Here is a 24,141-nt window from a genome sequence, read left to right on the forward strand (position 1 = left end):
GGTATTCTGCTGACAAATGTTGATAGAGCCACCAGCAGCCAATCTTTGTAAAGATGTGTGTTCTGCTGTGTTCCTACATGTTACCAGACAGTCGAGGCAGGTTGAAGACTCTTAAATCACAATCCTCCTGGACCCTTTTTTTCTCCCTAAATCCTCAGCTTGCACTGTCATATGTCATAGAAACGGTTAGCTTACCAGGGTGCATTCCTTTTACAATTCTATCCTCATCCCTTCCCCTCTCCCCCTTTGCCCTGGTTCTCTCCTTCCTCCCCTCCCCTCTTCTGATACTCAATCTCTCTCTCCATCTCCCTCTTTCCATCTCTCTTTCGCAATCTGTGACTGTAATGTTCCTGAAGAGAGCACAGTTTGTCAGGCTGAATCAGACAGATAAGCTGGGGGTGGAGTAAGCGGCTGAGAGTAGTGCATTAATCCTCCCCCCTCACAAACACCCCCCCCCTGCAGGGATGTATAGCACGCAAACATACATGAACACACAGGGTTATAGTGTATGTGACCACATGGATGGTCATTAAAACTGGAACCCTGCAGACCCCCTCTATTCCAAACAGAAACACTACACACAAATACTAAACACACACACAAACACACTCATAAAACCCACAGAAAAGACAAAGACACATGCCAACCTCTTCTGTCTCCCTGTCTCAGGCCTGACACTGACAGATACCTCTCATTCTCTGATCAGACAGTGAAACAATGTTGTCTTATTTAGGCCCAGAGCAGCCAAAAATGTGATTTTCCTGTGTTTTGAGGTTGGAATAATACTGTGAAATTGTGAAAATCATGATAATGCCATTTGAAAAGCCTGCCTGAATTGCAGCCTGTTTGGGTGAGATGTCCTAGCAAAATTGTTGCTTGAGAAATTGCCCTTTGCTAAAAATCTATTTTTGTTTCTTTTTATATATTTTTTAAAAACTTTTTACCCTTTTTTCTCTCAAATTTTTTGTGATCTCCAAATTGGTAGTTACAGTCTTATTCCATCACTGCAATTCACGTACATACTTGGGAGAGGTGAAGGACGAGAGCCATGCATCATCCGAAACATTGCCCTGTCAAGTCGCACTGGTTCTTGACACACTGCTCGCTTAACCCGGAAACCAGCCGCACCAATGTGTCGGAGGAAACACAGTACACCTGGCGACCGTGTCAGCGTGCATGGGCCTGGCCCACCATAGTTGTCGCTAGAGTGTGTTGGGACATACCGGCCAGCCAAACCCTCCCATAACCCGGACGATGCTGGACCAAATGTGTCTCTCGGTCACGGCCGGCTGCGACACAGCCCAGGATCGAATCCAGATCTGTAATGACACATCAAGCACTGCAGTGCCTTAGACTGCTGCGCCACTCTGGAGGACCCTTTTTTTAACCATTTTAATTCAAAACAATCACAGTAAGGTGCTTAATTATTACCCAGAAATAATTTGATATCAGGATAAAAATGGCTGCAAATACACAGATTTCAGGAGAGCTGTGAAATCTGAGCCCCATGAATTATAAATACAACAACCAGAAACAAGGCGCCCGCAGACACCCTCTCGTGTGTGTATGTCCATGTCTCTGTAGACTACCACAGAAGACTAACAGAGACGGCTTCCATATCTAACAGAGAAGGGTTCCATATCTAACAGAGAAGGGTTCCATATCTAACAGAGAAGGGTTCCATATCTAACAGAGAAGGGTTCCATATCTAACAGAGAAGGGTTCCATATCTAACAGAGAAGGGTTCCATATCTAACAGAGAAGGGTTCCATATCTAACAGAGAAGGGTTCCATATCTAACAGAGAAGGCTTCCATATCTAACAGAGAAGGCTTCCATATCTAACAGAGAAGGGTTCCATATCTAACAGAGAAGGGTTCCATATCTAACAGAGAAGGGTTCCATATCTAACAGAGAAGGGTTCCATATCTAACAGAGAAGGGTTCCATATCTAACAGAGAAGGGTTCCATATCTAACAGAGAAGGGTTCCATATCTAACAGAGAAGGGTTCCATATCTAACAGAGAAGGGTTCCATATCTAACAGAGAAGGGTTCCATATCTAACAGAGAAGGGTTCCATATCTAACAGAGAAGGGTTCCATATCTAACAGAGAAGGGTTCCATATCTAACAGAGAAGGTTCCATATCTAACAGAGAAGGGTTCCATATCTAACAGAGAAGGCTTCCATATCTAACAGAGAAGGCTTCCATATCTAACAGAGAAGGGTTCCATATCTAACAGAGAAGGGTTCCATATCTAACAGAGAAGGGTTCCATATCTAACAGAGAAGGGTTCCATATCTAACAGAGAAGGGTTCCATATCTAACAGAGAAGGGTTCCATATCTAACAGAGAAGGGTTCCATATCTAACAGAGAAGAGAAGGGTTCCATATCTAACAGAGAAGGGTTCCATATCTAACAGAGAAGGGTTCCATATCTAACAGAGAAGGGTTCCATATCTAACAGAGAAGGGTTCCATATCTAACAGAGAATATCTAACAGGGGGTTCCATATCTAACAGAGAAGGGTTCCATATCTAACAGAGAAGGGTTCCATATCTAACAGAGAAGGGTTCCATATCTAACAGAGAAGGGTTCCATATCTAACAGAGAAGGGTTCCATATCTAACAGAGAAGGGTTCCATATCTAACAGAGAAGGGTTCCATATCTAACAGAGAAGGGTTCCATATCTAACAGAGAAGGGTTCCATATCTAACAGAGAAGGGTTCCATATCTAACAGAGAAGGGTTCCATATCTAACAGAGAAGGGTTCCATATCTAACAGAGAAGGGTTCCATATCTAACAGAGAAGGGTTCCATATCTAACAGAGAAGGGTTCCATATCTAACAGAGAAGGGTTCCATATCTAACAGAGAAGGGTTCCATATCTAACAGAGAAGGGTTCCATATCTAACAGAGAAGGGTTCCATATCTAACAGAGAAGGGTTCCATATCTAACAGAGAAGGGTTCCATATCTAACAGAGAAGGGTTCCATATCTAACAGAGAAGGGTTCCATATCTAACAGAGAAGGGTTCCATATCTAACAGAGAAGGGTTCCATATCTAACAGAGAAGGGTTCCATATCTAACAGAGAAGGGTTCCATATCTAACAGAGAAGGGTTCCATATCTAACAGAGAAGGGTTCCATATCTAACAGAGAAGGGTTCCATATCTAACAGAGAAGGGTTCCATATCTAACAGAGAAGGGTTCCATATCTAACAGAGAAGGGTTCCATATCTAACAGAGAAGGGTTCCATATCTAACAGAGAAGGGTTCCATATCTAACAGAGAAGGGTTCCATATCTAACAGAGAAGGGTTCCATATCTAACAGAGAAGGCTTCCATATCTAACAGAGAAGGGTTCCATATCTAACAGAGAAGGGTTCCATATCTAACAGAGAAGGGTTCCATATCTAACAGAGAAGGGTTCCATATCTAACAGAGAAGGGTTCCATATCTAACAGAGAAGGGTTCCATATCTAACAGAGAAGGGTTCCATATCTAACAGAGAAGGGTTCCATATCTAACAGAGAAGGGTTCCATATCTAACAGAGAAGGGTTCCATATCTAACAGAGAAGGGTTCCATATCTAACAGAGAAGGGTTCCATATCTAACAGAGAAGGGTTCCATATCTAACAGAGAAGGCTTCCATATCTAACAGAGAAGATCGAGTTCCATATCTAACAGAGAAGGGTTCCATATCTAACAGAGAAGGCTTCCTCTTATCTAACAGAAGGTTCCATATCTAACAGAGAAGGGTTCCATATCTAACAGAGAAGGGTTCCATATCTAACAGAGAAGGGTTCCATATCTAACAGAGAGGTTCCATATCTACAGAGAAGGGTTCCATATCTAACAGAGAAGGGTTCCATATCTAACAGAGAAGGGCTTCCATATCTAACAGAGAAGGGTTCCATATCTAACAGAGAAGGGTTCCATATCTAACAGAGAAGGGTTCCATATCTAACAGAGAAGGGTTCCATATCTAACAGAGAAGGGTTCCATATCTAACAGAGAAGGGTTCCATATCTAACAGAGAAGGGTTCCATATCTAACAGAGAAGGGTTCCATATCTAACAGAGAAGGGTTCCATATCTAACAGAGAACAGAGGGGTTCCATATCTAACAGAGAAGGGTTCCATATCTAACAGAGGGTTCCATATCTAACAGAGAAGGGTTCCATATCTAACAGAGAAGGGTTCCATATCTAACAGAGAAGGCTTCCATATCTAACAGAGAAGGCTTCCATATCTAACAGAGAAGGGTTCCATATCTAACAGAGAAGGGTTCCATATCTAACAGAGAAGGGTTCCATATCTAACAGAGAAGGGTTCCATATCTAACAGAGAAGGGTTCCATATCTAACAGAGAAGGGTTCCATATCTAACAGAGAAGGGTTCCATATCTAACAGAGAAGGGTTCCATATCTAACAGAGAAGGGTTCCATATCTAACAGAGAAGGGTTCCATATCATGAGAAGGGTTCCATATCTAACAGAGAAGGGTTCCATATCTAACAGAGAAGGCTTCCATATCTAACAGAGAAGGGTTCCATATCTAACAGAGAAGGGTTCCATATCTAACAGAGAAGGGTTCCATATCTAACAGAGAAGGCTTCCATATCTAACAGAGAAGGGTTCCATATCTAACAGAGAAGGGTTCCATAAAAAACAAACGTCCTCACTGTCAACTGTGTTTATTTTCAGCAAACTTAACATGAAAATATTTTTATGAACATAACAAGATTCAACAACTGAGATATAGACTGAACAAGTTACACAGACATGTGACTAACAGAAATGGAATAATGTGTCCATGAACAAAGGGGGAGTCAAAATCAAAAGTAACAGTCAGTATCTGGTGTGGCCACCAGCTGCATTAAAATACTGCAGTGCATCTCCTCCTCATGGACCATATTTGCCAGTTCTTGCTGTGAGATGTTACCCCACTCCTCCACCAAGGCACCTGCAAGTTCCCGGACATTTCTGGAGGGGAATGGCCCTAGCCCTCACCCTCCGATCCAACAGGTCCCAGACATACTCAATGGGATTGAGATCCGTGCTTTTCTTCGCTGGCCATGGCAGAACACTGACGTTCCTGTCTTGCAGGAAATCACGCACTGAACGAGCAGTATGGCTGGTGGCATTGTCATGCTGGAGGGTCATGTCAGGACGAGCCTGCAGGAAGGGTACCACATGAGGGAGGACGATGTCTAACCTGTAACACACAGCGTTGAGATTGACAGCAATGACAATAAGCTCAGTCCGATGATGCTGTGACACACCGCCCCAGACCATGACGGACCCTCCACCCCCAAATCGATCCCGCTTCCAGAGTACAGGCCTTGGTGTAACGCTCATTCCTTCAACGATAAACGCAAATCCGACCATCACACCTGGTGAGACAAAACTGCGAATTGTCAGTGAAGAGCATTTTTTTACAGTCCTGTCTTGTCCAGCGACGCTGGGTTTGTGCCCATAGACGACATTGTTGCCGGTGATGTCTGGTGAGGACCTGCCTTACAACAGGCCTACAAGCCCTCATTCCAGCCTCTCTCAGCCTATTGCGGACAGTCTGAGCACTGATGGAGGGATTGTGCATTCCTGGTGTATCTCGGGCAGATGTTGTTTCCATCCTGTACCTGTTCCGCAGGTGTGATGTCCGTCCTGTCTCCCTGTAGTGCTGTCTTAGGCTTCTCACGGTACGGACATTGCAATTTATTGCCCTGGCCACATCTGCAGTCCTCATAACTCCTTGCAGCATGCCTAAGGCTCGTTCACGCAGATGAGCAGGGACCCTGGGCATCTTTCTTTTGGTGTTTATAGAAAGGCCTCTTTAGTGTCCTAAGTTTTCATAACTGGGACCTTAATTGCCTACAGTCTAAGCTGTTAGTGTCTTAACGACCGTTCCACAGGTGCATGTTCATGAATTGTTTATGGTTCATTGAACAAGCATGGGGAAACAGTGTTTAAACCCTTTACAATAAAGATCTGTGAAGTTATTTTGGATTTCTACAAATTATCATTGAAAGAGAGGGTCCTGAAAAAGGAACATTTCTTTTTTTGCTGAGTTTAGCTACTGCATAAAGCTGCAGACATCACCCCCTGCTGCCTGCCTACTTACGCTTTTACCTCGTTTTACGGAGGCAACATTCCAATATGCTGCTCCAAATGAATCCTCATGTCTATTCCATGCTCAACATCATCATCATTATCATCATCAGCCGAGTCGTAAGTCATTCCCTGGAAGTAGTACATTAGCGGGCGGGAACATCCCATACCTGCTTTTTAAAGTTACAGAATAATGAATGATAGGAGCAGTCTAAAGAAAGACTGGACTGCCTGTGCAAACAAGTATTAAGGCTACAGTCTAACTACCTAAATATATCCTTCTGGGTTTAGCGCCACTGTGGAGCCACTGAGACTTTGATACTTCCTATTATTTACGTGTCTGTGCTCACGCTCTCTTTCTCTATCCCTCTCTTTTCCTGTCTTTCCATCTCAGCCACTCTATCTTTGTCATTCTATGTCTCTCTCTGTTGGTGTTGTATCTCTCTCTGTCTCTCTCTGTTGGTGTTGTATCTCTCTCTCTCTCTCTCTGTTGGTGTTGTATCTCTCTCTGTCTCTCTCTGTTGGTGTTGTATCTCTCTCTGTCTCTCTCTGTTGGTGTTGTATCTCTCTCTGTCTCTCTCTGTTGTCTCTCTTTGGTGTTGTATCTCTCTGTCTCTCTCTGTTGGTGTTGTATCTCTCTCTGTCTCTCTCTGTTGGTGTTGTATCTCTCTCTGTCTCTCTCTGTTGGTGGTGTTGTATCTCTGTCTCTCTCTGTCTCTCTGTCTCTCCTCATGTTGGTGTTGTATCTCTCTGTCTCTCTCTGTTGGTGTTGTATCTCTCTCTGTCTCTCTCTGTTGGTGTTGTATCTCTCTCTGTCTCTCTCTGTTGGTGTTGTATCTCTGTCTCTCTCTGTTGGTGTTGTATCTCTGTCTCTCTCTGTTGGTGTTGTATCTCTGTCTCTCTCTGTTGGTGTTGTATCTCTCTCTGTCTCTCTCTGTTGGTGTTGTATCTCTGTCTCTCTCTGTTGGTGTTGTATCTCTCTCTGTCTCTCTCTGTTGGTGTTGTATCTCTGTCTCTCTCTGTTGGTGTTGTATCTCTCTCTGTCTGGCTGTCTCTCTCTGTTGGTGTTGTATCTCTGTCTCTCTCTGTTGGTGTTGTATCTCTCTGTCTCTCTCTGTTGGTGTTGTATCTCTGGTTGGTGTTGTATCTCTGGCTGTCTCTCTCTGTTGGTGTTGTATCTCTGTTGGTGTTGTATCTCTCTCTGTTGGTGTTGTATCTCTCTCTCTCTGTCTCTCTGTGTTTGTATCTCTCTGTATCTCTGTCTCTCTCTGTTGGTGTTGTATCTCTCTGTCTCTGTCTCTCTCTGTTGGTGTTGTATCTCTCTCTCTGTTGGTGTTGTATCTCTGTCTGTTGGTGTTGTATCTCTCTGTCTCTCTCTGTTGGTGTTGTATCTCTGTCTCTCTCTGTTGGTGTTGTATCTAACTCTGTCTCTTCTCTGTTGGTGTTGTATCTCTGTCTCTCTCTGTTGGTGTTGTATCTCTGTCTCTCTCTGTTGGTGTTGTATCTCTGTCTCTCTCTCTCTGTTGGTGTTGTATCTCTGTCTCTCTCTGTTGGTGTTGTATCTCTCTCTGTTGGTGTTGTATCTCTCTCTGTCTGTTGGTGTTGTATCTGTCTCTCTCTCTGTATCTCTCTCTGTTGGTGTTGTATCTCTCTGTCTGTCTCTCTGTTGGTGTTGTATCTCTGTTGGTCTCTCTCTCTGTTGGTGTTGTATCTCTCTCTGTCTCTCTGTCTCTCTCTGTTGGTGTTGTATCTCTGTCTCTCTCTGTTGGTATGTATCTCTGTCTCTCTCTGTTGGTGTTGTATCTCTGTCTCTCTCTGTTGGTGTTGTATCTCTGTCTCTCTCTGTTGGTGTTGTATCTCTGTCTCTCTCTGTTGGTGTTGTATCTCTCTGTTGGTGTTGTATCTCTGTCTCTCTCTGTTGGTGTTGTATCTCTCTCTGTCTCTCTCTGTTGGTGTTGTATCTCTGTCTCTCTCTGTTGGTGTTGTATCTCTGTCTCTCTCTGTTGGTGTTGTATCTCTGTCTCTCTCTCTGTTGGTGTTGTATCTCTGTCTCTCTCTGTTGGTGTTGTATCTCTGTCTCTCTCTGTTGGTGTTGTATCTCTCTCTGTCTCTCTCTGTTGGTGTTGTATCTCTGTCTCTCTCTGTTGGTGTTGTATCTCTGTCTCTCTCTGTTGGTGTTGTATCTCTCTCTGTCTCTCTCTGTTGGTGTTGTATCTCTCTCTCTCTCTGTTGGTGTTGTATCTCTGTCTCTCTCTGTCTTGTATCTCTCTCTGTTGGTGTTGTATCTCTGTCTCTCTCTGTTGGTGTTGTATCTCTGTCTCTCTCTGTTGGTGTTGTATCTCTCTCTGTCTCTCTCTGTTGGTGTTGTATCTCTGTCTCTCTCTGTTGGTGTTGTATCTCTCTGTCTCTCTGTTGGTGTTGTATCTCTCTCTCTCTCTCTGTTGGTGTTGTATCTCTGTCTCTCTCTGTTGGTGTTGTATCTCTCTCTGTCTCTCTCTGTTGGTGTTGTATCTCTCTCTGTCTCTCTCTGTTGGTGTTGTATCTCTCTCTCTCTGTTGGTGTTGTATCTCTGTTGGTGTTGTATCTCTCTCTGTCTCTCTCTGTTGGTGTTGTATCTCTCTCTGTCTCTCTCTGTTGGTGTTGTATCTCTGTCTCTGTTGGTGTTGTATCTCTGTCTCTCTCTGTTGGTGTTGTATCTCTGTCTCTCTCTGTTGGTGTTGTATCTCTGTCTCTCTCTGTTGGTGTTGTATCTCTGTCTCTCTCTCTGTTGGTGTTGTATCTCTCTCTGTCTCTCTCTGTTGGTGTTGTATCTCTGTCTCTGTCTCTCTCTGTTGGTGTTGTATCTCTCTCTGTCTCTCTCTGTTGGTGTTGTATCTCTGTCTCTCTCTGTTGGTGTTGTATCTCTCTCTGTCTCTCTCTGTTGGTGTTGTATCTCTCTCTGTCTCTCTCTGTTGGTGTTGTATCTCTCTCTGTCTCTCTCTGTTGGTGTTGTATCTCTCTCTGTCTCTCTCTGTTGGTGTTGTATCTCTCTCTGTCTCTCTCTGTTGGTGTTGTATCTCTGTCTCTCTCTGTTGGTGTTGTATCTCTCTCTCTGTGTTGGTGTTGTATCTCTGTCTCTCTCTGTTGGTGTTGTATCTCTGTCTCTCTCTCTGTTGGTGTTGTATCTCTCTCTGTCTCTCTCTGTTGGTGTTGTATCTCTGTCTCTCTCTCTGTTGTCTCTCTCTGTTGGTGTTGTATCTCTCTCTGTCTCTCTCTGTTGGTGTTGTATCTCTCTCTGTCTCTCTCTGTTGGTGTTGTATCTCTGTCTGTCTCTCTGTTGGTGTTGTATCTCTGTCTCTCTCTGTTGGTGTTGTATCTCTGTCTCTCTCTGTTGGTGTTGTATCTCTGTCTCTCTCTGTTGGTGTTGTATCTCTCTCTGTCTCTCTCTGTTGGTGTTGTATCTCTGTCTCTCTCTGTTGGTGTTGTATCTCTGTCTCTCTCTGTTGGTGTTGTATCTCTCTGTCTCTCTCTGTTGGTGTTGTATCTCTCTCTGTCTCTCTCTGTTGGTGTTGTATCTCTCTCTGTCTCTCTCTGTCTCTCTCTGTTGGTGTTGTATCTCTCTCTCTCTGTCTCTCTCTGTTGGTGTTGTATCTCTGTCTCTCTCTGTTGGTGTTGGTGTTGTATCTCTGTCTCTCTCTGTTGGTGTTGTATCTCTGTCTCTCTCTGTTGGTGTTGTGTATCTCTCTGTTGGTGTTGTATCTCTGTCTCTCTCTGTTGGTGTTGTATCTCTGTCTCTCTCTGTTGGTGTTGTATCTCTGTCTCTCTCTGTTGGTGTTGTATCTCTCTCTGTCTCTCTCTGTTGGTGTTGTATCTCTCTCTGTCTCTCTCTGTTGGTGTTGTATCTCTCTGTCTCTCTCTGTTGGTGTTGTATCTCTCTCTGTCTCTCTCTGTTGGTGTTGTATCTCTCTCTCTCTGTCTCTCTCTGTTGGTGTTGTATCTCTCTCTGTCTCTCTCTGTTGGTGTTGTATCTCTCTCTGTCTCTCTCTGTTGGTGTTGTATCTCTCTCTGTCTCTCTCTGTTGGTGTTGTATCTCTCTCTGTCTCTCTCTGTTGGTGTTGTATCTCTGTCTCTCTCTGTTGGTGTTGTATCTCTGTCTCTCTCTGTTGGTGTTGTATCTCTCTCTGTCTCTCTCTGTTGGTGTTGTATCTCTCTCTGTCTCTCTCTGTTGGTGTTGTATCTCTCTCTGTCTCTCTCTGTTGGTGTTGTATCTCTCTCTGTCTCTCTCTGTTGGTGTTGTATCTCTCTCTGTCTCTCTCTGTTGGTGTTGTATCTCTCTCTGTCTCTCTCTGTTGGTGTTGTATCTCTCTCTGTCTGGCTGCCTCTCTCTCAACTTCCCTTTTCTATGTTTTTCTCTCTCCCTTTCTCACTCCTGCGCCCCTGTCCCTGCCTTTCTCCCTCTCTCTCAATCTCCCTCCTTCTCACTCTGTTCCTTACACTCCCTCCCTCCAGATCACTGCCAATACAGTAGGCATTACAGACATCACAGACAGATGTTAGAGACCATTCCTCAGAGCTAACCTCAACCCCAGCCATTGATAGGCTACTCTACATAACTTGTATGTACACCAATATACAGAGCCGTGAAAAATGATTTGCCCCCTCTGTGATTTTCTCTATTTTTGCATATTTTTGATACCGAATGTTATCCGATCTTCAACCAAAACCTAATATTAGATAAAGGGAACCTGAGTTTACAAATAACTAACAAAAATGGATGCTTATTTTATTTATTCAAAAGTTATGCAACACCCAATTACCTGGTGTGAAAAAGTAATTGCCCGCTTACACTCAATAACTGGTTGTGACATTTTTGGCTGCAATGACTGCAACCAAATGCTTCCTGTAGTTGTTCATCAGTCTTTCATATCGCTGTGGAGGAATTTTGGCCAACTATTCCAAGCAGAACTGCTTTAACTCAGCAACATTTGTGGGTTTTCAAGCATGACCTGCTCATTTCAAGTCCTGCCACAACATTTCAATAGGGATTAGGTCTGGACTTTGACTAAGCCATTCCAAAACGTATAATTAGTTGCTTTTAAACCCTTTTTATGTAGACTTGATTGTGTGTTTTGGATAATCCAGGTCCTGAGGCAGCAAAGCATCCCCAAACCATCACACTACCACCATCACGACCACCGCATTTAACCATGGAAAGGGGTCTGGGAATATGGCTAAATATAAACAGCGTAGTTATTCCCTCCGCAAGGCAATCAAACAAGCGAAATGCGGATACAGACACAAAGTGTCCCAATTCAACGGCTCAGACACGAGACGTATGTGGCAGGGTCTACAGGAAATCACAGATTACAAAAAGAAAACCATGGACACCGACATCACGCTTCCAGACAAACTAAACACCTTCTTTACCCGCTTTGAGGATAATACAGTACAACCGTCGCGGTCCGCTAACAAGAACTACACCCCCCCCCCCCTCTCCTTATCCGTGGCCGATGTGAGTAAAACATTTAAACGCATTAACCCTCGCAAGGCTGCTGGCCCAGACAGCATCCCTAGCCGCATCCTCAGAGCATGCGCAGACCAGCTGGCTGGTGTGTTTACGAACATATTAAATCGCTCCCTATCCCAGTCTGTTGTCCCCACATGCTTCAAGATGGCCACCATTGTTCCTGTACCCAAGATGGCAAAGATAACTGTACTAAATGACTACTGCCCCGTAGCACTCACTTCTGTCATCATGAAGTGATTTGAGAGACTAGTCAAGGATCATATCACCTCCATCTTACCAGCCATCCTCGACCCACTTCAGTTTGTATACCGCCCTAACAGGTTCACAGACGATGCAATCGCCATCACACTGCCCTATCCTATCTGGACAAGAGGATTACCTATGTAAGAATGCTGTTAATTGACTACAGCTCAGCATTTAACACCATAGTACCCTCCAAGCTCATCATCAAGTTGGAGGCCCTGGGCCTCAACAACGCCCTGTGCAATTGGGTCCTGGACTTTCTGACGGTCCGCCCCAAGGTGGTGAAAGTAGGAAACAACATCTCCACCTCGCTGTCCCTCAACACTGGGGCCCCACATAGGTGCATGCTCAGCCCACTCCAGTATTCCCTCACCTACGACTGTGTGGCCATGCCGCCTCCAACTCAAATCATCAAGTTTGCAGACGACACAACAGTAGTGGCTTGATTACCAACAACGATGAGACAGCCTACAGGGAGGAGGTGAGGGCACTCAGAGTGTGGTGTCATGAAAACAACCTCTCACTCAATGTCAACAAAACGAAGGAGATGATTGTGGACTTCAGGAAACATCATAGGGAGGACCCCGCTATCCACATAGAAGGGACAGCAATGGAGAAGGTGGAAAGTTTTAAGTTCCTCAGCGTACACATCAACGACAAACTGAAATGGTCCACCCACACAGACAGTGTGGTGAAGAAGGCACAACAGAAATGTGGCTTGTCACCCAAAACCCTTACTACCTTCCACAGATCCACAATCGAGAGCATCCTGTCGGACTTTATCACAGCCTGGTACAGCAACTGCTCCGCCCACAACCGCAAGGCTCTTCAGAGTGTGGTGCGGTCTGCACAACGCATCACCGGGGTCAAACTACCTGCCCTCCAGGAAACCTACAGCACCGATGTCACAGGAAGGCCAAAAAGATCAAAGCCAACAACCACCCGAGCCACTGCCTGTTCACCCCGCTATTATCCAGAAGCCGAGGTCAGTACAGATGCATCAAAGCTGGGACCGAGAGATTGAAAAGCAGCTTCTATCTCAAGGCCATCAGACTGTTAAACAGCCACCACTAACTCAGAGAGGCTGCTGCCTACATTGAGACCCAATCACTGGACACTTTGATAAATGGATCACTAGTCACTTTAAATAATGCCACTTTGATAATGTTTACATATCTTACATGACTCACATCACATGTATATACTGTATTTTATACCATCTATTGCACCTTGCCTATGCCGCTCGGGCATCGCTCATCCGTATACAGTGGGGCAGAAAAGTATTTAGTCAGCCACCAATTGTGCAAGTTATCCCACTTAAAAAGATGAGAGAAGCCTGTCCACTTCAACTATGACAGACAAAATAAGAAAAAAATCCAGAAAATCACATTGTAGGATTTTTAAGGAATTTATTTGCAAATTATGGTGGAAAATAAGTATTTGGTCAATAACAAAAGTTTATCTCAATACTTTGTTATATACCCTTTGTTGGCAATGACAGAGGTCAAACGTTTTCTGTAACACACTGTTGCTGGTATTTTGGCCCATTCCTCCATGCAGATCTCCTCTAGAGCAGTGATGTTTTGGGGCTGTTGCTGGGCAACACAAACTTTGAAATCCCTCCAAAGATTTTCCACGTTTCACACCCAGCCACGTTTCATCTTCAATGCCCTTGCTGATGGAAGGAGGTTTTCACTCAAAATCTCACGATACATGACCCCATTCATTCTGTAGGATCTGTAGGATTTGAGTCCCTGGCGGCGTAGTATGTTACTGATCGTAGGCTTTGTTAATTTGGTCCCAGCTCTCTGCAGGTCATTCACTAGGTCCCCCCGTGTGGTTCTGGGATTTTTGCTCACTGTTCTTGTGATCATTTTGACCCCACGGGGTGTGATCTTGCGTGGATCGAGGGAGATTATCAGTGGTCTTGTATGTCTTCCATTTCCTAATAATTGCTCCCACAGTTGATTTCTTCAAACCAAGCTGCTTACCTATTGCAGATTCAGTCTTCCCAGCCTGGTGCAGGTCTACAATTTTGTTTCTGGTGTCCTTTGACAGCTCTTTGGTCTTGACCATAGTGGAGTTTGGAGTGGGATTGTTTGAGGTTGTGGACAGGTATCTTTTATACTGATAAGTTCAAACAGGTGCCATTAATACAGGTAACGGGTGGAGGACAGAGGAGCCTCTTAAAGAAGAAGTTACAGGTCTGTGAGAGCCAGAAATCTTGCTTGTTTGTAGGTGACCAAATACTTATTTTCCACCATAATTTGCAAATAAATTCATAAGAAATCCTACAATGTGATTTTCTGGATTTTTTTTTCCATTTTGTCTGTCATAGTTGAAGTGTACCTATGATGAAAATTAAAGGCCTCTCTCATCTTTTCAAGTGGGAGAACTTGCACAATTGGTGGCTGACTAAATACTTTTTTGCCCCACTGTATGTACATATTCTCATTCACCCCTTTTTAGATTTGTGTGTATTAGGTAGTTGTTTAGGTAGTTGTTAGATTATATTATCGCTACACATCTGCTAACCATGTGTATGTGACCAATACAATTTGATTTGATTTATAAACTATGCTTGACCGTTGGTATGAGGTTCTAACTTTGAAATGCAGTGTTTGGTTTTCGCCAGGCATAACGGGACCCATATCATCCAAAAAGTGATACTTTTGACTCATCTGTCCATAGTACATTTTCCAAGAGTCTTGATGATCATCCAGGTGCTTCCTGGCAAACTTGAGTAAACATTTTGGATGAGATGGGTCCCATTATACCTGGCGAAAATCAAACACTGCATTCCTTAGTAAGAACCTCATACCAACGGTCAAGCATGGTGGTGGTAGTGTGATGGTTTGGGGATGCTTTACTGCCTCAGGACCTGGACAACTTGCCTTAATAGAAGGAACCATGAATTCTGCTCTGTATCAGAGGATTCTACAGGAGAATGTCAGGCCATTTATCTGTGAGCTGAAGCGCAGCGTGGTCATGCAGCAAGACAATGATGCAAAACACACAATCAAAATGTTTAAAAAGCAACAAATTCAGACCTAATGCCAATTGAGATGTTGAAAATCAGAAAGGGGGCAAATACTTTTTCACGGCATTGTACATTATATGCAATATATCCACATTTTAGAAAAAAAGGTGCTATCTAGAACCGAAAATGGTTCTTCGGCTGTCCCCATAGGAGAACCCTTTTTGGTTCCAGATATAACCCTTTTGAGTTCCATGTAGAGCCCTTTACGCAGAGGGTTCTGCACGGAACCCAAAAGAGTACTACTGTACCTTGAACCAAAAAGGGTTCTCCAACGGGGACAGCCGAAGAACGCATTTGTAACCCTTTTTTCTAAGATTGTAAATGTATATCGCACCTGTCCCAGCTATCCTCCATCTCTATGGAGACCAACACGATGGCAAAGGCTTCATTCACAGACGTTTTAGCCTACTTCCTCCTGCTGTTGACCAACAGTCCTGTGGTCACAAAGGTCATGACATTTAATATGAATTCATGAGGGTTGATCAAATGTCGCTGACTGTCCCCCAGTCTATAACACAGAGTAGACTGTAGTCTCTCCTCACATTGGAGTAAAGGCTCCTACATATCTATCCAACTACCGCCAACTCAACCATCTATCAAACCTTGCAAATGTGAAATGTTCCATAAAGGACAGCCTCTCACAGTCACAGAGAACAGTGTGAATATTCTTAGTCTGAGGTAGTGTCTGTCTGTCTACCATTATGCACTGCCCTTTCCCCTTTCTCTCAGTCTCTCTCACTCACTTTCTTCCATCTCTCTCTCTCTCTCTCTCTCTCTCTCTCTCTCTCTCTCTCTCTCATTGATGAACTGGGAGCTGCTCAGCAGATGATTCATATCATATTCAGGTTGTCCTCACCGTGTCTGTTCCACAGACATAGACATAGTTAATAACATACAAGTCTTTAGGCAGACAGACTGATGTGGAGGGGCTCAAGCTGTTGCAGAGGGAGTAGAGCGAGAGCGAGAGACAGAGAGAGGGACATGTTCTGCTTTTGGACAGTCTGAGAGTCTCATCCTCCTAACTCAAGATGAGGCTCCTCAACAAGCTAGAATCAGGGACGGGCAACTCCCGTCCTCAGGGGGCCTGATTGGTGTCACACTTTTGCCCCAGACACAGCTAACACACCTGACTCCAATAATCAACTAACCCGGATCTTTAGTTTAGAACACAATGACTTTAAATCAGCTGTGTTTGCTTGGGATGGGGAAAAAATGTGGCCCCCGAGGACTGGAGTTGCCTATCCCTGGGCTAGATAGTTTCCTATGTTGGTGTAATGGAGAGGGGTATATTTGTCAAGCAAGACAGAGACAGGGCCTACCCTCTCCACGTTGTCTCATTGATGTCTGTGAACCAACGCTGGTGGAAATAGAATAGATCTTACCATGATGTAGTGTCTCTGCATCTCTGTCTTCTCACTGGCCAGCTTCTCACACTCCAGTTTCAGGCTGCAGACAAAGCGGGAAAACACACACACACACACGTGTCAACAAACTGATCTAAGGCAGGACCTACCCTGCTGCAGCTCAACCTGAATCTCTCCTTTGTGTCAAAGCTGAAAAAGGTTATGGGTCTAGATCAATTAGACAGAGACCGATGGGATCCAGGCTGCAGTGGGAGAACAATACTAGTTTCAACACGCTGTTCACTGCTGTGACCGAGAGAGTTATGGCCATGAGTATTCAGCTCATGGTGTGAAGCTGGGCTCTCAGCACCAAGGTCACAGTCTGGAGGTCAAATCTACTCTGCTAACACTCTGATAAAACAGACACTCTGCTATGATATGGAAGAACAGACCAATATCACCACACCCTGCTATAGCCTGTGACATCGAGCGTAGGAGTCGGTAAAACAGCATAAACAGATCTGGGACCAGTCTTGCACCCTGCCACTGTGCCAGGTGGACTATGATGGATAAGATTAGAATCACCACCTGCATTTGACCTGTGTATGACTGTGTTATATCAACCTTATAGTTCACTGCACCCATCCTTGGCTTTCACATACATCAAGTGCAGTATTATTAAGCCTGACGTGTAATATTCCACAGAGTAATAAGTGGAGCAGTAGAAGTGTGACAATGGTTCCCAGGGGGATCCCCCAGTCCTTTAGAGAGAGGAGGGGCAGTTCCCCCCTGAGGTACACACATTCATATAGGACACAATCCTCAGACTCCCATCTTCAGACACACAGATAGCACAGTCATTTATATTGTGTATTAGTGTTTATGACATACAATATCACACAACTATAGTTCCTTTTTAAATATAGATGCATATATTGATTTTTTATTTAACTAGGCAAGTCAGTTAAGAACAAATTCTTATTTACAAAGACGGCCTACACTGGCCAAACCCAGACGACGCTGGGCCAATTGTGCACCGCCCTATGGGACTCCAAATCACGTGATAGAGCCTGGATTCAAACCAGGGTGCCTGTAGTGACACCTCACCAGTGAGATGCAGTGTCTCAGACCGCTGCGCCACTCGGGAGCTCAGTGTACTGTATATCGTAGGTAGCACAGTGGCAGAGAAGGAGATCCATGTAGTCTTTTTTTCCCCACTGTATGGTGTCTAATTTATGTCATAAACATCAACACAGAATAGAAGTAAAAGTCTGTGCTATCCATATATCTGTGTGTCTGAAGATGGGAGTTTTGAGTTACATACATGGGTTTTACATTAGGATGGTGCCTACACACAGTATGCCTGCATGGGATAAGATGGAGAGTGGTGTGTATATACTATCTGTATAGTCTATAAGGGGGAGGTGGAGGGTAGTGAGTGAGTATATACTATCTGTATAGTCTATAAGGGGGAGGTGGAGGATGGTGAGTATATACTATCTGTATAGTCTATAATGGAGAGCTGGAGGGTGGTGTGTATACACTATCTGTATATTCTATAAGGGGGAGGTGGAGGGTAGTGAGTGAGTACACACTATTTGTATAGTCTATAAGGGGGAGGTGGAGGGTGGTGAGTGTATATACTATTTGTATAGTCTATAAGGGGGAGGTGGAGGGTGGTGTGTACATACTATCTGTATAGTCTATAATGGAGAGCTGGAGGGTGGTGTGTATACACTATCTGTATATTCTATAAGGGGAGGTGGAGGGTAGTGTCTATAAGGGGGAGGTGAGTACATACTATTTGTATAGTCTATAAGGGGGAGGTGGAGGGTGGTGTGTATATACTATCTGTATAGTCTATAAGGGGAGGTGGAGGGTGGTGTGTACATACTATCTGTATAGTCTATAAGGGGGAGGTGGAGGGTGGTGTGTATACACTATCTGTATATTCTATAAGGGGAGGTGGAGGGTAGTGTGAGTATACACTATCTGTATAGTCTATAAGGGGGAGGTGGAGGGTAGTGAGTGAGTATACACTATCTGTATAGTCTATAAGGGGGAGGTGGAGGGTGGTGTGTATATACTATCTGTATAGTATATAAGGGGAGGTGGAGGGTGGTGTGTATACACTATCTGTATAGTCTATAAGGGGGAGGTGGAGGGTGGTGTGTATATACTATCTGTATAGTCTATAAGGGGGAGGTGGAGGGTGGTGTGTATATACTATCTGTATAGTCTATAACGGAGAGGTGGAGGGTGGTGTGTATATACTATCTGTATAGTCTATAAGGGGGAGATGGAGGGTGGTGTGTATATATTATCTGTATAGTCTATAAGGGGAGGTGGAGGGTGGTGAGTGTGTATATACTATCTGTATAGTCTATAAGGGGGAGGTGGAGGGTGGTGAGTGTATAGTCTATATACTATCTGTATAGTCTATAAGGGGAGGTGGAGGGTGGTGAGTGTCTATAAGTAGGGTATACTATCTGTATAGTATATAAGGGGGTGGAGGTGGAGGGTGGTGTGTATATACTATTTGTATAGTCTATAAGGGGGAGGTGGAGGGTGGTGAGTGTGTATATACTATTTGTATAGTCTATAAGGGGAGGTGGAGGGTGGTGGGGAGTGTGTATATACTATCTGTATAGTATATAAGGGGGAAGTGGAGGGTGGTGTGTATATACTATCTGTATAGTCTATAAGGGGGAGGTGGAGGGTGGTGTGTATATACTATCTGTATAGTCTATAAGGGGGAGGTGGAGGGTGGTGAGTGTGTATATACTATCTGTATAGTATATAAGGGGAGGTGGAGGGTGGTGAGTGTGTATATACTATCTGTATCTGGGGGAGGTGGAGGGTGGTAGTATATAAGGGGGAGGTGGAGGGTGGTGTGTATATACTATCTGTATAGTATATAAGGGGAGGTGGAGGGTGGTGTGTATATACTATCTGTATAGTATATAAGGGGGGAGGTGGAGGGGTGAGTGTGTATATACTATCTGTATAGTATATAAGGGGGAGGTGGAGGGTGGAGAGTGTGTATATACTATCTGTATAGTCTATAAGGGGAGGTGGAGGGTGAGTGTGTAGTGTGGGGGAGGTGGAGGGTATATACTATCTGTATAGTATATAAGGGGAGGTGGAGGGTGGTGAGTGTGTATATACTATCTGTATAGTATATAAGGGGGAGTGGAGGGTGGTGTGTATATACTATCTGTATAGTCTATAAGGGGAGGTGGAGGGTGGTGAGTGTGTATATACTATCTGTATAGTATATAAGGGGAGGTGGAGGGTGGTGTGTATATACTATCTGTATAGTATATAAGGGGGAGGTGGAGGGTGGTGTGTATATACTATCTGTATAGTATATAAGGGGAGGTGGAGGGTGGTGTGTATATACTATCTGTATAGTATATAAGGGGAGGTGGAGGGTGGTGTGTATATACTATCTGTATAGTATATAAGGGGGAGGTGGAGGGTGGTGTGTATATACTATCTGTATAGTATATAAGGGGGAGGTGGAGGGTGGTGTGTATATACTATCTGTATAGTATATAAGGGGGAGGTGGAGGGTGGTGTGTATATACTATCTGTATAGTATATAAGGGGGAGGTGGAGGGTGGTGTGTATATACTATCTGTATAGTCTATAAGGGGGAGGTGGAGGGTGGTGAGTGTGTATATACTATCTGTATAGTATATAAGGGGGAGGTGGAGGGTGGTGAGTGTGTATATACTATCTGTATAGTATATAAGGGGGAAGTGGAGGGTGGTGTGTATATACTATCTGTATAGTCTATAAGGGGGAGGTGGAGGGTGGTGAGTGTGTATATACTATCTGTATAGTATATAAGGGGGCGGTGGAGGGTGGTGAGTGAGTATACAGCACCTGTGGTATTGAGCCTGGAGGAACTGGAACTCTTCCTTGATGCGGTCCAGGGTCTCCAGGACTGTGAACTTGAAAGACTGACCAGGCTGAATAGGGACCTGGGGGAGAGAAAAGAAAGGAGAGGAAAGAAGGAGAGTAAGGTCACTTCAACACATATCATAAAACATTGTCCTTGCTCTCTTTATCTCTCCGCACCCCTCTTTCACAAACACTCTCTCACTCTTTTCTCTCCAACCACCCTCTTCTTCTCTCCCCTTTCCTCCTCCTCTCTCTCTCCTAATGACTGTCTCCCTCCCCCTCTCACATTAGCATCTCTCTCTCTTGCCTCTCATCCCTCTCTCCTCCCTCTCTCCTCCCTCTCCTCTGCTAGGATGCTTTTTGCTAATGTATTCTTGCCTACAAAGCACTGAGAAGGGAAAACGTCAAATGAATAACTCATGGTGAATCACAAACATTAAAACGGCACTGTCTTTCACCTGCTAAAAGCAAAGAATCTCAACAAACGCCCCCCAGGAGAACCCTGCCCCCCCTGAAGCCTGTCTGAAGCACTTTAGGTGTTGTTCCCCTCACTGTGTAGTTGGGGGAACACAAACACAGCAGGTATGTTGTTTTCTAGGCAGGGAAATATAATTGGGTAGATGGTGGTGGTGGTGGGGGGACTAGGTAGCTGACTAGTGGTGGCTATTCAGCAGCCTGATGGTCTGGGGGTAGAAGTTATTGGCCAGTCTTACCGTTTTTGCCATGATGCTCCTGCACTGCCTGTGTCTGAGTTATGGAAGTGGGATGAACAGTCCGTGGCTCGGGTGAATCGGGTCCCTGATTATCTTCTTGGCCTTCCTGCGACACCTGGTGTTGAAGGTGGCCTGGAAGGGAGGCAGTGTGCACCCATTGGTGCGTTCGGCTGAGCGTTTCACCTTCTGTAGCGCCTTATGGTTAGCGGCGGTGGAGTTGTGTTGCACCTTAACAGTATGCTCTTGATGGTGCGCCTGTAGAACACTGAGGGCCCTCGGAGACAGGTCAAATTTCTTCAGCATCCTGAACTTGAAACTTTTGACCGTCTCCATGGCCGGGCTGCCATTGATGAGGATCGGGATGTGCCCAACCTGGTCCTTCCTGACGTCCACAATCAGCCCCTTTGTTTTGCTGACGTTGAGCGAGGGTTGTATACCTGGCACCAAGCCGTCAGAGTGCCTACCGCCTCCCTGTAGGCCGTCTCGTCATTGCTGATAATCAGGCCTACTACTGTCGAGTCATCAGCGAACTTGATGATGGAGTTCGACCTGTGTGAGGCCACGCAGTTGTGGGTATACAGGGAGTACAGGAGGGGACATAGGACGCAACCTTGTGGGGCCCCCACGTTGAGGATCAGTGTGGAGGAGTTAATGTTGCATACATTCACCATCTGGGGGTGGCGCGTCAGGACCCAGATACATAGGGAGTTCAGTCCCAGGGCCGTGAGCTTAAAGGGCACTACGCTGTAGTGGGGCACCTCGATGAACAGTGTCCTCACATATGCATTCCTTTTCTCCAGGTGGGTGAGGGTAGTGTGCAGTGAAATGGCGATTGCGTCGTCCGTGGATCTGTCTGGGCGGTAGGTGAATTGGAGAGGGTCGAGTGTGTCAGGGAGGGAGGAGGTGATGTGGTCATTGCCGAGCCTCTCAAAGCACCACACGGTGACGGGGGTGAGTGCTATGGGTCGGTAATCATTTAGTTCAGTTCCATTCCCTTTCTTGGGCACTTTATAGCTGAGGGGATGGAAGTGTCGTGAAGGAGGAACATACTACTGAAACATACAAACAGGTGCGTACACACACCCGTGCTGAGCTACACGCAACAAGCCCTTGTGCTAAATGGGGGCTACGCAGAAAAAGCCTGGGACACACGCACACACAAATGCATGCACACAACTGAGGCTAAAAAGATAATGCATGTCAGTGTTATTCAACCACATGCTCCAGATCAGTGGCATAGGCTGCTTCAAATCAAAACACATTTTATTTGTCACATTTAGCAGATGTTATTGCAGGTGTAGCGAAATGCTTGTAATACTTCACCTCACACGCCCTGACCGGACTTTAGTCTGCACAACTCTATCTGTCCATCTCTCTCTCCCTCCTCATTCCCTCACTCCATCTCACCACCCCCACCCCTGAGAGCCAATACCAGACCTCTCCCCTTTGCCCTTTTCCGCTCCACCTCTTTACCCTCGAACTTCTCTCCCCCTTTTTCCTCACGCTTTCTTTCCACAGAATAGGGTGCGAATCCTGTCTGTCCAGAGGCTAACTAGGCGGCTAAAAGATTGCAGGTTTCAGTAGGAGCTTAATTAGTCTAGACAAGGAAATTCAATTAAATTTCAATTAGGCTAATGGTGGAGGTCAGACACTCTTTGGGCTTTCCAGTAATTAAGCTGCGGGTTGTGCGGCTCAGTTTGTGCCTAGTGTTGTGGCGGTTTCCTGGACCAACGGCCTCAACTCAGTACACAACCCCGGTGGGGGAGGGGCGGCTGCCGACAGGGCCCCACTGACCTTCATTCATACCACACTGGTCTGACACACACACAGGGGCGGGGGAAGGGAGGGGGATAGACTGCAGTAGAGAAGAGATGGCCTAACAAATCCTCTGACCACTAGACAGTGGACCACAACAGACTACATTCCAGACCGACTACTGTTTTACATCAGCACTCACAATAACACATTCCTTAATGCAGACCGGTTTTCTGTATGGGTCAGGTTGTGAGTGATATAACTACAGACCCAGCGTGTTCTGGTCTCAGAGCATCCTGGGGGAGTGGGGGGAGTGAGGGGGGAGTCTCCTCTCCTCTCTCTCAGTGTGGCTCAGTTGGGCCCTGGTGGTGTCAGACAGCATGGGGGATCCTGAAACACCAAACAGATCCGGTTAATCTAGGAGAGGAGGGAGGGGGTAGGCAGACAGGCCAGCATTCAATCACAATTTAGTGGAGCTGGAACTGGAGCAAGTTGAGCCGAGAATTTAGAAGGATTATCCATGGGTAGGGGGGTCGGGGGGGGGCGAGGGGAGAGACTGGGCTAGGAGATCACATAACAGTACAGAGCCAGCAGCAGGGCCACAGCCCTCCCTCCATCCGTCCTCTCATCACCCCCCCCCCCTAATCTGTCCATCAATCACTGGGGGAAACATTTGATTTAGGCCGCTGTTTCTGGGCTGAAACAGATGTGGGTCTGGGACTGATCGGGACTGCAGAGCGTCTGTCTGCTCTGTGGCACACTTTCTCTTCTGCCACCCCGCCCGCTCCCTCTCTCCCTCAATCTTTCTCTTTCCATCTCCCTCTCTTGCTCTCTCTCTGTCTTTCTCACTCACTCTCTGTCTCTCTGTTTCAGACAGGCTGGGGAGAGAGATGTTCAGAGGGGCATGAAATAATAATTTGCTGGTGAAATATTTAGGGTAAAGGCACATGAATAGATGAAGAGTACCAAGTGTAGAAGGGAAGTGTTAATGTGATCTTGGGTGTAGGGGACGTGTGTGTATGTTTGTTTGTGTGTGTGGGTGGGTTTTTCCTCCACATCACTCCTGTTCTCTCTTTTTATTTTTCCCTCCACTCTTTCTCCTCTCCTCTGGGTGTCCTCCTCTCTCCTCTCAGTCTGGTGTCTCCATCTCTTCTGTCCTCCTCTCTCCTCTCACTCTGATGTCTCCATCTCTTCTGTCCCCCTCTCTCCTCTCGGTCTGATGTCTCCATCTCTTCTGTCCTCCTCTCTCCTCTCAGTCTGGTGTCTCCATCTCTTCTGTCCCCCTCTCTCCTCTCGGTCTGATGTCTCCATCTCTTCTGTCCCCCTCTCTCCTCTCGGTCTGATGTCTCCATCTCTTCTGTCCCCCTCTCTCCTCTCGGTCTGATGTCTCCATCTCTTCTGTCCCCCTCTCCTCTCGGTCTGATGTCTCCTCTCGGTCTGATGTCTCCATCTCTTCTGTCCCCCTCTCTCCTCTCGGTCTGATGTCTCCATCTCTTCTGTCCCCTCTCTCCTCTCGTC

General features: G+C 45.5%; 1 protein-coding gene across 5 annotated transcripts in view; it reads right to left on the reverse strand.

Moving 5' to 3' along the window:
- Positions 1-24,141, reverse strand: part of LOC124037687 (transducin-like enhancer protein 4) — a 103,242-nt gene that overhangs the window by 72,407 nt on the left and 6,694 nt on the right. For 4 of the 5 annotated variants that reach the window (XM_046352643.1, XM_046352642.1, XM_046352644.1 and 1 more), the window contains exons 2-3: positions 20,138-20,235; positions 16,286-16,349 (exon numbers count right to left, since the gene is read on the reverse strand). In XM_046352643.1, coding sequence (XP_046208599.1) covers positions 16,286-16,349; positions 20,138-20,235 — 162 coding nt within the window. Of the gene's footprint in view, positions 1-16,285; positions 16,350-20,137; positions 20,236-22,893; positions 22,911-24,141 lie in introns of those variants that run through there. The other variant, XM_046352646.1, reaches the window with a different exon arrangement.

This window comes from Oncorhynchus gorbuscha, linkage group LG06, assembly GCF_021184085.1.
Source record: "Oncorhynchus gorbuscha isolate QuinsamMale2020 ecotype Even-year linkage group LG06, OgorEven_v1.0, whole genome shotgun sequence".
NCBI lineage: Eukaryota > Metazoa > Chordata > Actinopteri > Salmoniformes > Salmonidae > Oncorhynchus > Oncorhynchus gorbuscha.